At 48.5% G+C, this 15,607-nt stretch overlaps 3 protein-coding genes across 3 annotated transcripts in view; 2 read left to right on the top strand and 1 right to left on the bottom strand.

Moving 5' to 3' along the window:
• The window catches only part of PPP6R2 (protein phosphatase 6 regulatory subunit 2), a 1,004,265-nt gene that overhangs the window by 412,673 nt on the left and 575,985 nt on the right, over window positions 1-15,607 (top strand). The window lies entirely within an intron of this gene.
• LOC310742923 (uncharacterized protein) overlaps window positions 1-15,607 on the top strand; it is a 177,435-nt gene that overhangs the window by 109,533 nt on the left and 52,295 nt on the right. The gene's annotated exons all lie outside the window — the stretch shown is intronic.
• LOC310742962 (uncharacterized protein) lies at window positions 2,473-8,645 on the bottom strand. The gene is made up of 2 exons (XM_083572922.1): window positions 6,657-8,645; window positions 2,473-5,765 (listed from the first exon to the last, which is right to left on the bottom strand). The coding sequence occupies exon 2, from the start codon at window positions 5,582-5,584 to the stop codon at window positions 3,959-3,961; it is 1,626 nt and encodes a 541-aa protein (XP_083429048.1). The 5' UTR covers window positions 5,585-5,765; window positions 6,657-8,645; the 3' UTR covers window positions 2,473-3,958.

The raw sequence follows: 15,607 nt of genomic DNA, 5'->3' as shown, positions 1-15,607 counted from the left end.
CAAGTCTGTCCGTCGGGATGCCTGGCGATTCCTGCTCCCTGCCTTTTCCCGGCCAGCCTGAGAGATCACTGGAAAGGGCGCATTTCTTGACTCCAGAATCCATCACCGCAGACCCGTTTCATTCAGGCCTAGAGACCTGCTCTTTGGACGAGTCTGCTTGGATCATGTGGATCATCAGTGGATCATCCATGATGTCATACCCACCTCACGGGGGGTGGGGCTCAGGAAGATTCTCCTGCCACGTGACTGGGGTCAGACAGGGCTGCTGTTTTGCTCTCCTTACTATTTCAGCTCAGGTTTTCCTGGCAGAAGTTCTATTTCATCAAGAAATGGGTGGATTCACTGAGGAAACGGGGCTAAGCGAAAACATCCGTTGTAAAGAGGCAAATATGTATACAGGGAGTGACCAAGGGGCGACAATAGACTTTCACAGAGGCAGCTGACCAAGCCATCTCAGCCCATCTCAGGAGAAGCCCTGAGGGCCAGGATGTATGTGGATAGTTTTATTGTTCTCTGGGTGGTGGGTACTTGAGAGGTGTCCGGAGACGTATCTGATAGAAGGACGAACTTGGGTAACCCTTTGATACCCCTCCCCACTTGTGACATACTAGCGAAGATGCTGCTCAAAATGTATTCTGGGTGAAGGGGGGGGAGTTAAAAAGGTTGATGTCACCCCAGGCTCAGGGTTCTTGCTCTGTGTGGGAATCTCTTGCGCAACAATAAAGATCGTGGTCTACTGATCGCCGGTTTGCTCCAGATTACAGTGGTACCTCTAGTTACGAACTTAATTCGTTCCGGAGGTCTGTAACTCTTCAAGGTTAGCAGAGTTTGTAACCTGAAGCGTTTGTAACATGAGCCGTTTGTAATTCGAGGTACCACTGTACTTGGCTGGAACTTCCTTCTTTCACTGACCTCACAGACTCGGGGGGACTTGCACCCCAACGAGCTAGGCCCTCTCAACCCGGGATTTTCCTTATCACTGGCCATCCCCTTTGATTATAGGGGTCAATGCCCCTATTCCTCCAGCAGGAGGGATTGTGGGGATTCCATTCAGCTGTGCCGTTCCCAAATGGCAATTCTTCCTCAGCCATGGTGGGAGCAGACGGGCTGGAAGCTGAAGAGGTTTCCCTTTGAGTAGGCTTTGCTTCGCTTTCTGCTGACCTCAGTCTCTTGGATTGTGGCCAGCTTTCCTCTTCCATTTCCCTGAATGCTGAGCAGTGTTGGATGTGTGGGGAAGCAAAATTCACCCCAGATCTTTTCTGCAGGGTTCCCTTCGCTGCACAGAAGGAAGGAGGGAGGGGGGAACACGTACTAAGAAAGGGACAGTACTCTGAATGGAGAGGGGCAGAAAGCAGAGTCCCCTCAAGATCAGTATTGGGACCTGTGGCTTTTCAACTTGTTCATAAATGATCTAGAGTTAGGAGGGAGCAGGGAGGGGCAAAGTTTGCTCATGGCAGCAAATTGTCCAGGGTTGTTCAAACAAAGAGATATTGCAAGGAGCTCCAAAAGGACCTCTCCAAACGGGGTGAATGGGCAGAAAATACAGTTCATTATCAATGAGATTAAAGTGATACATGTTGGGACAAAAAAACCCTACGCCCATTAATATCATGTACAGGCTCATGGGGTCTGAATTGGATTTCTCTGTGTGCTCTAGGAGACCAGGGGAGAGGGGAGCTGGTCACAGCAGGAGGGGGAGTCTCCCTGGATGCTTCAGGAGTCGGCCTCCTCTAGGTCTCCTAGCCCCCTCCTCTCCTCCCTCTGAGCCTAAACTGCTCTCTGCCCCAGCCTCTTCCTGCTCACCAAACCCTGTTTCCCCCTCAGCTTGCAACACCTCCCCTCCCCTTCTGCTTCCTTTTCTCCCTCTTTCGGCTCACTGCCATCCCACCACAAGTCCCCAGGATCTAAGCCTTCTTCCCTTGTGGGTCCCCCAACTGGCGCCTCCCCCCCCTGCACCCAGCTGTTCCATGACAGCAAAAGCAGAAACAACAGTAAAATCAGTATGATAGCAATATGAACTGTGGTCCTCTGGTAGGAAAACTCCCTAGCAGCATGACTGAATAAAAACTTCTGGGACTATGAAAAATACTACCTTCCCCAAACCCCAGAATAAGGAGGAGCTCTGGGGTTGCCCCATGGGGTTCAAGAGTGAAGATGGGCCCATCAGGAGACTTCCCTGGTCCCTGCAGTCCCTCCGCTCCCCTCTTGCAATTAGGCTTGCGGGGAAATCACCCATTAACTTACAGTATTATCAGTTTTCTTCAGAATGCTTAGGAGGCAGGGGTGAAGTTTGGGTGAAGAATCAGTGCTTGGAGATCATGCGGTGGGGGGATGACAGAGTTTGGTGCAAAAACCGTCTTGCATGCTTGAGTAGAGCAAGTCCAGGGCATGAGCCAAGTAGCAGCAGGGTAGGGGCCACGTGTAGAGCAAGTCCCACACTGAGGTCAAAAACACACACAGAGGCAGCAGGACTTCTTCAGTGATAGTTTACTGAGCTTTCAAAGCATACAGTTCTCACTGGGTCCCCAGTGAGGCACAAAACTTAGCTCCTGAGAGCAAATCCAGTTTCAGCAATAGAAAAATACAGCACACAGGATATCTAAGTCAGGCACACACACCGGCAGAAAGGGAAGACACAAGAACTACCCACTTTGGAAGAATGGCAGATGAAGGTGATGGACTATATGGAATTGGTGGAAATGACTGGCAGAATCTGAGACCAGGGAGAAGAGTCGGTGGAAGAAGATTGGAAGAAATTTAAATACTATTTACAGAAATAATGCAAAATTAATGAATGTTAGAATGATGTCAGAATGAAGTTAAGTGGTTTTAGCAGCAATGTTATAAAGGTGTATGTAAAAATGGATTGTTAATAGATGAGAATCCAAAGCTATAATATATTAAGTTAAAGGATTAAGATAAAAACAAAGAGGGAAAGGAATTGCTGAATTAACCAATTGAACTGGAATAGAAAAAAGGGAGGTGAGAGGAGGTCAGGGAAGCAAGGAAATGAAATGTAAGGTACGGAAAGATTGATTTGTTTTTAAGTGTTTTTTATTTTATTTTCTGTATTTTGTATTTTTTCTCTTTTTTATTCTTTCTCTTGTTTCCTTTCTTTTTATCTATGAAATCTTTTGTTTCTGAAACTTCAATAAATATCATTTTTAAAAAAAACCATCAGAAGGGAGCAAGGGAGGAAAGAGGCTGGAAGGAGACAGGGCAATGGAGGTGTGTATATCGCTTCCTGTCATCTGGGAGGTTAGTCAGCAACTCAGCATATTCAGGGGCTTCACAAAGCAAAGCTTTCTGCTGCCTGCTTCCAGGCAAATGGGCATCCCAGAAACACACACTGTGATCTGTGGTGTGTTGCCATATCAATTGTTTTTGAAAAGTTATCACAATGTGGTCTAGAAACTGGTATAGGATGAGATCAATAGATGCCCAGCCCTAATCCTCATTCACCACCAGAAATCCAGATTCACCAACTCCCCCTCACTATCAAAAGGTACCTTACATCTAAAATTATACTCACTAGTGTGAGACGTTACCTTCATTATTTCATTACTATACAATTTTACATATAAACACCAGAACTTCAAATACATGACATGCTTTTAAAATGGATTTTCTGCTGAGTTGAGTTCATTGCAGTGAACAAAAGAGTGGACTCTGAAAGGAACACGTTCCTCACTCCATACATCTCAATGGGTTCTCCCCTCTGAGTCCTTAGATGTTCTTTAAACACTCCATTATAACTAAAGCACTTTCTGCAATCTTTCCCTTTAAACAGCTTCTCCTCTTTGAGGGTTGATGGGTTTGTAGGGTGTCAACTGTTAAAGTTCTTCCTGTCCATGAGTCTGTTGATGTAGGACTTCCACAAGGACTGAACCTCTGTCTACTTGACATTTATATGGTTTCTCTCATGTGGGAGTTTGTTGATGTAAATCAAGGGTTCCACTCAGACTGAAGCTCCTTCCAAACTCCATACATTTATATGGTTTCTTCCCTGTGTGAGTCCGTTGATGTTTTCTAAGGTTTCCAATCTGAATGAAGCTCTTTCCACAGTCCACACATTTATATGGTTTCTCCCCTGTGTAAATCCGTTGATGTGTTTTAAGGTCTCCATTCTGACTGAAGCTCTTTCCGCACTCAATGCATTTAAATGGTTTTCCCCCTGTGTGAGCCAGTTGATGTCTTCTAAGGCTTGCATTGAAACTGAAGCTCTTTCCACATTCCATGCATTAAATGGATTCTCCCATGTGTGAGTCTGCTGGTGTAATTTAAGGTTTCCTTTTTGACTGAAGCTCTTCCCGCGTGCCATACATTCATATGGTTTCCCCCTGCCTGTGTGAGTCTGTTGATGTCTTCTAAGGCTTGCATTGAAACTGAAGCTCTTTCCACATTCTATACATTTATATGGTTTCTCCCCTGTGTGAGTCCGTTGATGTGTTTTAAGGTATCCATTTTGACTGAAGCTCTTTCCGCACTCAATGCATTTAAATGGTTTTTCCCCTGTGTGAGTCCATTGATGCATATTGCGGTTTCCAATATGACTGAAGCTCTTTCCACACTCCATACATTTAAATGGTTTCTCCCCTGTGTGAGTCCGTTGATGTCTTCTAAGTGTATCACTCTGACTGAAGCTCTTTCCACACTCCCTGCATTTATATGGTTTCTCCCCTGTGTGAGTCTGGTGATGTTTATTGAGGTGTCCACTCTGACTGAAGCTCTTTCCGCACTCCATACATGTATATGGTTTCTCCCCTGTGTGAGTCTGGTGATGTTTATTGAGGTGTCCACTCCGACTGAAGCTCTTTCCACACTCCATACATTTATATGGTTTTTCACCCGTGTGAGTCTGTTGATGTGAACTTAAGTGTCCACTCCGACAGAAGCTTTTTCCACACTCCATACATTTATATGGTTTCTCCCCTGTGTGAATCCGTTGATGTCTTCTAAGGTCTCCACTGTGACTGAAGCTCTTTCCGCACTCTATACATTGAAATGGTTTCTCCCCTGTGTGAATCCGTTGATGTTTTCTAAGGTCTCCACTATTACTACAGCTCTTTCCGCACTCTATACATTTATATGGTTTCTCCCCTGTGTGAGTCCGTTGATGTATATTGCGGTGTCCACTCTGAATGAAGCTCCTTCCACACTCCATACATTTATATGGTTTTTCACCAGTGTGATTTCGCTGGTGTAATTTAAGTTCTCCATTCCGACTGAAGCTCTTCCCACACTCCATGCATTTAAAAGGTTTTTCACCCGTGTGAATCCGTAGATGTGAACGTAACTGTCCACTCCGACAGAAGCTTTTTCCACACTCCATACATTGAAATGGTTTCTCCCCTGTGTGAATCCGTTGATGTTCTCTAAGGGATCCACTGTGACTGAAGCTCTTTCCGCACTCTATACATTTATATGGTTTCTCCCCTGTGTGAATCCGTTGATGTTTTCTAAGGTCTCCACTGTGACTGAAGCTCTTTCCACACTCCCTGCATTGGAATCCTTTCTTGTCCATGTAAATCCGCTGATGTGTTCTAAGTTTTCCACTATCAGTGAAACTTTTCCCACACTCCATACCTTTAAATGGTTTCTCCTCTCGGAGTCATTGATGTGAGCTATGTGTCCTCATTCAATGAAGCATATCCCACATTTCACACATTTTAATTTCTATTCCTCATGAAACGAAAGGTGCCCCATCCCCTGGAATTCTGAATGTCTTCTCCATCACCTTCTTCAGAGTGGGAGGAAAGGAAATCCTGTTTGGGTTACAAGAAAGAGAGCAAAGGGAAAGAGAACACATCAAGCGCCATTAGCACTGTCTTATATAAACATCTCCTACATTCCCCCGCCTCCTACCCATGTTCCCAATTTTTTGGAAATGAAAAAGCAATGTCATCAAATGATAGTAATGCATCACCACCTTTCATAATCCTCAATCATCGTTAATAAAGCAGCATGATCTTGGAATACAGCCTTTTCAAATCAATTGTTTCCTCACAGGAAAGGCAGCTGCTCTCTGTCTGTGAACAGGCCCTCTCTTTCTCTGGTCCATCGTTCCTTTGGACATTCCCCATCCTCTGCATCATAATCCTCCATCCACCTCTAGATCTTTATGAATCACCTGCACAGTCCCAATGGCCTCAAGAGGTCCAAGTGGACCATTTTGGGAGACCCAGGTCTACATCTTCTCCAGGGACTGTGGTCTGGGTCAGTCAGAGAACTAGTGACAAGGCTTGGTGCTTGGGGTCAGCTGAATGGGTGCTCAGGGAAGCTCCTGTTCTTGGAGATGGACCTCCATCTACATGCCTCACATTGCATGGAGAGAGCAGGAGAAGCAGAAGGAAAGCAGCTGGCACATCGGAATTCCAGACCCCCGTTCCTTATAATAATGATGTGCTGCCTGATCTCGAGCCCATCCTAAAGTGACACTGAAAAAGCTGCATATTAAAGGCAAATGGATAACTGTACTAGTGAAAACTTCAACCTTGAATATGTAGTGTTGAATTATTGATGGCCTGAAGTTATGTTATTTCTAGAGACATGAATTTATTCCGGTTCTGTCTCAAATATAGCTATTCTATGATGTCATGAGGTGTCATGGGAGCGGTGGTACCTTTGGTGGTCCCCACCCTGCACTATGCTCTCACCTGTGCCTTCCAGAAGCTGTCAGGATGAATCAGGGGCCACAATCCCAGGAATGGCTTCAACCGGCTGGCAAAACCAGGTGAGGATATCTGATAGGTCTCAAATCCTTGGGGGGCTGGGGAATTCTGCTGCACCTGAAGTCAAGCCCTGGTGGATGGAGAGGAAGAGAAGAACAGTGAATCCCACAGTCTAGAAGGCGGATTCTGCCCGTGCGGAAGAGGAAAGTGAAGGGCCGATGGGATCGTCAACCGGGGAAGGAAGCCCATCGAGAAGGAAAACTCTGGTCCTAAACCTTCACTGCCTCGTGAGTTATGTTCAGGAGAAGAAAAGGCTATGGAGGGAAACTCACACAAATCCAGAGTGGAGTCTCTAAGATGGTTGGATGGTGTCCTGCACACCTTCTTCATTCAACTCCTGCAGCCAAGCTGGTGCCAAACATACTGCTCTGCTTTCCTTGGGACCATATCAGCCGGGCTGAGAAGGGGGTCTTGTTGTCTAGGCAGCCCAGGACCCCCAAACACACTGTCCAGGCTGGCAGTACTGCTAACACAGCAGTTTCAGGCAGAGAGATGAGCTCAGAGCTGTGTATCAAAGTCTCTCCGATGTGGAACAAGGGAAACAGAAACAAAATTTACATCATAAAGGTAAAGGTAAAGAGACCACTGACTATTAGGTCCAGTCATGGCCAACTCTGGGGTTGCGGCGCTCATCTTGCTTTATTGGCCGAGGGAGCCAGTGGCATACAGCTTCTGGGTCACGTGGCCAGCATGACTGAGCCGCTTCTGGCGAACCAGAGCAGCACATGGAAACGCCTTTTACCTTCCCGCCGGAGTGGTACCTATTTATCTACCTGCACTTTGACGTGCTTTCGAACTGCTAGGTTGGCAGGAGCAGGGACCGAGCAATGGGAGCTCACCGCATCACGGGGATTCGAACCGCCGACCTTCTGATTGGCAAGTCCTACGCTCTGTGGTTTAACCCACAGCGCCACCCGGATCCCATATTTACATCATACGGCACTGTAAAAGTATTCAAAATATTTGTTTTTCAAAGAAAAGACCACAATGTATCATGTGGCTCCTTCAAAGCTAATGAAAGTCTTGTGGCTGGAGCTTTTGGGGGTGCAGGACCAAGAAAGCTCCTGCCACCATGATCTTTCCAATTGGGATTCAGGCCTCATCATGGGACTGAAATTGCCCTGGTTGTACTGGTTGATGATCTCCAACGGGCCAGAGGTTGAGGGGGAAGCTCTTTCCTGGTTCTGCTGGATCTCTCAGCGGCTTTGGAGACGTTTGGCCATGGTGTCCTTCTGGACCCTCTAGGGGTGCTGGGGACCCTGCTATGCAGTGGTTCCCCTCCTTCCTCCTGGGCCATGTCCAGAAAGTGGTGTTGGGGGATGAGTGTTCAGACCCCTGGGTGCTTACTTGTGGGGTGCCTCAGGACTCCATTCTCTCCCCCATGCTTTTTACTATCTATATGAAGCTGCTGGGAAAGATCATCAGGGGGTTTGGGCTGGGTGTTCACCAGTATGTGAATGATGCCCAGCTCTTCCTTTCTTTTAAATTGGAACTAGTGAAGATGGTGAATGCCCTGTGTGTCTGTTTGGAGGTGGTTGTAGGATGGATGGCGGCTAACACATTGAGGTTGAATCCTGACAAGACAGAAATACTGTCCCTAGGGGAGGGGGGGCATTCCTGATGGGGTAACTGTGCCCCTGAAGGACCAGGTGTGCAGCCTGTAGGTCACCACCTTCTGGGATCCATTTTGAACAGAATGTGTGAGTAAACTCTTTTTATACTTTTATAGAAGATTGTGTCGTGTCTATCTTTGTATGAGGGACTAAAGTGGAAATTACCAAGGAAACTTATTTTAGAGGCTTTAGCGAGCCTGAGCAAATGCATCCGCTGTAAGTTTAAAAGGGGGAATGTTACTCTGCTAAATTGTACAACTTGTTAACACAAGTTGGAAAGGATATAATCAAACAATATATCCTCTCCTGCATTCCTGAACATTCCCACAGTGTCATGGTTGCATTTTTTCAGGCATAGAAAAGTACAGATCTAATGTATAGCGATAATTCCTAACCTATTGGTTCAAGAAGGTTCTGGTAGTTTTACTCTGTATGATTCAAAGCTGGTGTTTTCTCTAGATCCTGGGGAGGCAAACTAAGGCCTGGGGGTATAAATGTGATGATGATGATGATCCTGTGGAGTTTTTAAAAGTTATTTTGGAATTCGTACTGCTATATCAGCTCACAAAATGTTATGGGTGGAGAAATTCACAGGGTTGCCGTAAACTATAATCCCACCCAGGAAATCTCATTCACATCCAGTCTGTAAATTTGGGGAGGTCACACACCTCACCTGTGCTAAAAATGGCAGTCTTTGGCCTCCACAGGCACACCCTGTGTGTAGAGCCTCCAGCCCCAGGCACTGTCTATCATGAAAATGGGTCCTTTGACTGGGAAGATGACACGCAGCGTAAATTAATAATGCAGAGTTTTAAAGAATAAAAGCTTTACTGAATTAAAATAAACTTCTTCATAAACAACATGGTTCCAAACAGTTTGACTGAGATTGCATACAGACTCTGCTCACGGCTGAGACAGACAGACTCTTGCTGAAATCTTACAGAGAGCACAAAGTGCAACTGGCTACTACGTCACATCTCAGAATGACTCAACAGTTAGCAGTTAGGCCTGAATAAATTTAGTAGGTCCAAATGACTGTGCTGTCCCTGCACTTCCCAGCCTGCTTTGCTGCTTCTGCTCTCATGTGTCTTTGTCACGTGACAAAAGATTCATGCAGTCGCTGTCACTGGATGCTGATGGGTTGTATCTCAGCTTGTCAATCACTCTGACATTGCCTACAAAGAATAAGAGGAACAGAAATGTTTTCGAGGTGCAACTTCTCTATCAGCCCTGAGAGCCATTCCATGGACTCTGCACCCGTTTCTGATGACAGGTGTACATTATCCTCATCCTCAGTGGAAAAGACAATAAAGATGGAAGCCTGAGAGAGAGGAAAAGGTTTCTGGCTGCTTCCTGGGTGGGATTGCGGAAACCAAGAGCCGCTTCTGAGAAGGCCTCTCCCCTCCTCTCTTGTCACGGCAAAAAATTGGCTGCTGTTTCTTTAATGCTTATGGAGTGAGAAATGTTAGTTTGGTGTTTGGTTGGTTGGTTGGTGAAAGCTGGTAGTGTTGATGTGTGTACAGTTGGTCAGTCGCTTTTGCAGAAAGACTTTTTAGAATACAGTGGTACCTCAGGTTAAGTACTTAATTCGTTCCGGAGTTCCATACGTAACCTGAAACCGTTCTTAACCTGAAGCACCACTTTAGCTAATGGGGCCTCCTGCCGCGCCGCCAGAGCGCAATTTCTGTTCTCATCCTGAAGCAAAGTTCTTAACCTGAGGTACTATTTCTGGGTTAGTGGAGTCTGTAACCTGAAGCATCTGTAACCTGAAGCGTATGTAACCCGAGGTACCACTGTAAAAGCAGAAAGTACTCTGCAAGGATGCTCTTCTGGTGGACTCTTCTATGCTGACAAGGGTCCAAGGAGCAGGCTGAGGCGACAAAGGGAGGCCAGAACCTTTTCTTTTCTTTTTACAAACACTGACATCTCTTCCTCTGGATTTCCTCTCGTCTCCAGGGGACCAATGGTTGGACTGGGCAGAATCGCTGTGTCTGGACAGGGCAGGGGCTTATGGGGTGGAGATTGCAGGAAGGAAGGGTGGGGGGACAGGACCCCCCACTTTCCAGGGATCCCTCTCTGGTCGCCTTGAAGGGGGGGCGATTACTGGGCGGGAGAGAGAAGTCAAGGCTGTTCCACCAGAGAATCCCCGCAGCTGCCACAATGGAGACGCCTGCCCCACCCAGACTGTCCTTCCTATATCTCTCCCCCCCCCCCGCCGCCAATGCTCCCTCCCGCCCCCCCCCCCCAATTTCCTTGACCCCCTCCCTCTCTCCCGGAGTCTCCCCTGCATACAGAGGCTCCCTTGGCGCCGCTCACCCCAAGCCCTGCGCCCCCATCTCTCCAGCCGAGGCGCCCCCCCATGAGAAGAAGGGGAGGGACAGGGGGGTCTCTATTCCTCGTGCCCGTTAAGCCTTTCGTGGCCCACCTCTCTCTGCGCGGAGCCCACAGGGTCCCAGGGATGCCTGCGCGGGGGACACGGGGCGATGGGGTCCTCATGGGGACCCCCTGGAGGCGGGCCCCATGCCCGCCCCCGCCAAGGTGCCTGAGGGGCCGAGAAAAGCCCCCTTCGCAGCACGCGTGCAGGGATCCGGGCCCCACGGAAGGCGCTTGGGGGAGCTGGAGGGGTCTCTGGGTCCTCCCCCCCCCCGCGACCCCTTTACCTCTTTGTCCTCGCTCCCGATTCTCCTTTCCTTTCCTGCAACATCCACGGGGGGGTCCCCTGCCTCATCCCTCTCCTTTCCGAAAGCGCCCCCCCTAGAGCTGTGGGGCGGAGCAGCAATCCGGAGTGGAAGCTCCACTTCCGGGAGAAGCAGGCAGGGTGGGAGGGGGGCTCCCACCCCATTCCCGGAGCAGAAGCCGGATTGGAGGAGGAGGAGGAGGAGCAATTTATTGGGGGCGGGATCTGGGATGGTGGGGGCGGGGTGAGAGGAGGATGTTCCGAGAGGGGAGGGAAAGTTTTGAGCTAGTGGGGGGGGAGAAGGAGGAGGCGTAGAAATCCCCCCCCCCCGTCTTTCTTCTGGGGATCAGGAGAGCGGGGGAGGGGCTGATCCCGGCAATCCAACAGCGAAGTCATAAAATGAGTTTTGCACGGAAATCAGATCTGACTCCGAGTTCGTGTTTTGGCAACATGACAAGTCTGTCTGTCAACCGGGATGCCTGACGATTCCTGCTCCCTGCCTTTTCCTGGCCAGCCTGAGAGATCACTGGAAAGGGCGGATTTCTTGACTCCAGAATCCATCACCGCAGACCCGTTTCATTCAGGCATAGAGATCTGCTCTTTGGACGAGTCTGCTTGGATCATGTGGATCATCAGTGGATCATCCATGATGTCATACCCACCTCACGGGGGGTGGGGCTCAGGAAGATTCTCCTGCCACGTGACTGGGGTCAGACAGGGCTGCTGTTTTGCTCTCCTTACTATTTCAGCTCAGGTTTTCCTGGCAGAAGTTCTATTTCATCAAGAAATGGGTGGATTCATTGAGGAAACGGGGCTAAGCGAAAACATCCGTTGTAAAGAGGCAAATATGTATACAGGGAGTGACCAAGGGGCGACAATAGACTTTCACAGAGGCAGCTGACCAAGCCATCTCAGCCCATCTCAGGAGAAGCCCTGAGGGCCAGGATGTATGTCGATAGTTTTATTGTTCTCTGGGTGGTGGGTACTTGAGAGGTGTCCGGAGACGTATCTGATAGAAGGACGAACTTGTGTAACCCTTTGATACCCCTCCCCACTTGTGACATACTAGCGAAGATGCTGCTCAAAATGTATTCTGGGTGAAGGGGGGGGAGTTTAAAAGGTTGATGTCACCCCAGGCTCAGGGTTCTTGCTCTGTGTGGGAATCTCTTGCGCAACAATAAAGATCGTGGTCTACTGATCGCCGGTTTGCTCCAGATTACAGTGGTACCTCTAGTTACGAACTTAATTCGTTCCGGAGGTCTGTAACTCTTCAAGGTTAGCAGAGTTTGTAACCTGAAGCGTTTGTAACATGAGCCGTTTGTAATTCGAGGTACCACTGTACTTGGCTGGAACTTCCTTCTTTCACTGACCTCACAGACTCATGGGGGGACTTGCACCCCAACGAGCTGGGCCCTCTCAACCGGGATTTTCCTTATCACTGGCCATCCCCTTTGATTATAGGGGTCAATGCCCCTATTCCTCCAGCAGGAGGGATTGTGGGGATTCCATTCAGCTGTGCCGTTCCCAAATGGCAATTCTTCTTCAGCCATGGTGGGAGCAGACGGGCTGGAAGCTGAAGAGGTTTCCCTTTGAGTAGGCTTTGCTTCGCTTTCTGCTGACCTCAGTCTCTTGGATTGTGGCCAGCTTTCCTCTTCCATTTCCCTGAATGCTGAGCAGTGTTGGATGTGTGGGGAAGCAAAATTCACCCCAGATCTTTTCTGCAGGGTTCCCTTCACTGCGCAGAAGGAAGGAGGGAGGGGGGAACACGTACTAAGAAAGGGACAGTACTCTGAATGGAGAGGGGCAGAAAGCAGAGTCCCCTCAAGATCAGTATTGGGACCTGTGGCTTTTCAACTTGTTCATAAATGATCTAGACTTAGGAGGGAGCAGGGAGGGGGCAAAGTTTGCTGATGGCAGCAAATTGTCCATGGTTGTTCAAACAAAGAGAGATTGCAAGGAGCTCCAAAGGGACTTCTCCAAACGGGGTGAATGGGCCAGAAATACAGTTCATTGTCAATGAGATTAAAGTGATGCATGTTGGGACAAAAAAACCCTACGCCCATTAATATAATGTACAGGTTCATGGCTCTGAACTGGCTTTCTCTGTGTGCTCTGGGAGACCAGGGGAGAGGGGAGCTGGTCACAGCAGGAGGGGGAGTCTCCCTGGATGCTTCAGCAGCCGGCCTCCTCTGGGTCTCCTGGCCCCCTCCTCTCCTCCCTCTGAGCCTAAACTGCTCTCTGCCGCAGACTCTTCCTGCTCACCAAACCCTGTTTCCTCCTCAGCTTGCAACACCTCCCCTCCCCTTCTGCTTCCTTTTCTCCCTCTTTCTGCTCACTGCCATCCCACCACAAGTCCCCAGGATCTAAGCCTTCTTCCCTTGTGGGTCCCCCAACTGGCGCCTCCCCCCCCTGCACCCAGCTGTTCCATGACAGCAAAAGCAGAAACAACAGTGTTACGGAAAGGGGGGGGGGCATGTCTTCTTCACCTTCTTCTTCGCTACAATATATCAATTTATTTCCAATTGTCAATGTCAAAAGGGACTAAAATTTATAAAATTCATAGAAAATCAACGTGCCAATTTGCTCAATTTCTCTAGGACTCCATCACACCTCCCCTGTCCTCCATAATCCCTCAAGCAAGGTGTCAAGACCCTAATCCTGTCAAATCACTCTGCCAAGCCTTTCCTCCGGGCAATGCCAGGTGGCAGACTATGCATACATGGACCATTGTCTTCTCATCATCGGCACTCAGGATGTGCTTATCTGCGCATATCTCCAGCTCTGCATATTCCCCCCTCCCTCCTCCATATGTTAATCCGGTGTAACCCAACCTCTCCTTAATGTATTCATGATGTAATCTGTGTAACCCAACCTTTCCTTAATGTATTCATGATGTAACTGGGATGTGTTTTGCACTGTATTCTGGGACATGGGGGGAGTTTCAAAAGTTCATGTCACCCCTTTCTCGCTGTTCAATCTTGCCTTGAACCTGTTGCGCAATAAACTTGGATCTTCTGCAATTTGCTCCTGTCCGGCTGAGCTCATTTTCTTCCGCAGGGACCCACGGACTTAGTCCGATGAGCTGGGTGGCAGAGTAGCCCCGCACCCAGATTTTAGCCGTAACAGTTGGCCGCCCAACGTGGGGCATGCGGTTCTCCCGCGTTGCTGACCGGGGGCCCCGAAATCTTCAGCCGGCACCGGGCCATTTTGCCTGGGAAGATCCTTTGGACCCTCGGCCATCCTCCGGGCGGTAATCAAAAGCCCCAGGAGTTCAGCCGGGGAGCAAAGAGGGATCCAGCCGGCTTATTCATCGATCCCGGGATCATCATAGGAGACACGTGAGTATAAGGAAAAGGAAAAAACCCAGTGCACTGGTGGGAAGGGGGTGGAATCTCCTGGCAACTGAATTCTCTGCCCTCCTCTCTATCGCTCCTTCTCGCCTGTCTCTTGGTCCAATTGGTGAGAGAGACCGTGGACTGCTGCTCGACCCAAAAGGGGGTTCTGAGCTCTATCTCTTTCTCCTCTCAAACCCTCCAGTCAGCCGCACCAATTGAGAGTCCGAAAGTAAGACGGAGAGACCCGGCTTGGAAAGACAGCCGACTCTCTGCAACGGGCATCTCAGTTGAAAGCAAGGGGCTGGAGTTCTTCTTCCGAACTTCCCGAGCGCCCTTACGGAGGGGGCAGGAAGGGGTCTTGCTTTCTGTCTCAATCCCAGCCGCACTGGTCGGTGCCACGTAACACGTGTATCGTGCGTGAGCCCGCTTCCAAAAGCAAGGGGGATTTTCGGTTCAAAACTCTATCCAGGGATCACCCAATCTGGCACCGCACGGCGCGGGCGTCCAGTAGGGCCCCTTTTCCTGAGATTGTAACGATAGGTAGGAGGTTGCCAGGAGGGATAGCTCAAGAGGAATTGGGCGGGATTTGGCAGAGTGGAAAGGAAAACCCCAGGAAATAGATAAGTAAGGAAGGAAGAAAATAAGTGAGAAAGGAAGAAATAAGGAATTAGGTAGAAGAGCTCTCTAAAAGGAAACCCTGTTAGGAAGTTGCCAAGCAACAAGGAAAAGGAAAACCCTAAATAGCCCCCTGTACAAGTTACCCAAATCCTAATCAACCTCTCTCTTTCTCCCTTCTCTATCCCAGACACCCCCCCAAAAACAGAAAAACAAAAAAAAGCAACAACAGCAATGCATGCATATATAAAGGGGTACCCAGTCAACCAAGCGTTGTGAGCCCTGCCAGTTTGATTAACTGGTGGTGTGTTTGAAGAGGCAAGGAAGCTCATAAAACCATGTGGGACCTTCCTACTAATTTCACTTAATGAAGCCAAAGGAAGCGGCCCAACTCCTTGCGATAACCAACTAAAGAATGAGAATATATATGTTTACATGTTGTCTGTTATGTGTGTTGTCTGTTAATACATATATGAGAATATGTATGTTTACATGTTGTCTGTTATGTGTGTTGTCTGTTCCTTCTGTCTCTGACAGACTGCCTTTCTTAAGTGTGCATGGTTTAAACTACAAGCTTGCTTCAAAATTTAAACCTAGGGAAGCCATGCTGGACCTTATCAATCTTAAAACAGAAAA

This window comes from Podarcis filfolensis, assembly GCF_964270895.1.
Source record: "Podarcis filfolensis genome assembly, chromosome: 10".
Taxonomy (NCBI): Eukaryota; Metazoa; Chordata; class Lepidosauria; order Squamata; family Lacertidae; genus Podarcis; species Podarcis filfolensis.
The sequence above is the reverse complement of the archived record's forward strand: the minus strand, read 5'-3'. Positions and strand labels throughout refer to the sequence as shown.

Coding starts and splice junctions, on each gene's coding strand:
- LOC310742962 (XM_083572922.1), bottom strand. CDS start 5,584: ATGGAGTGTGGGAAAAGTTTCACTGATAGTGGAAAACTTAGAACACAT.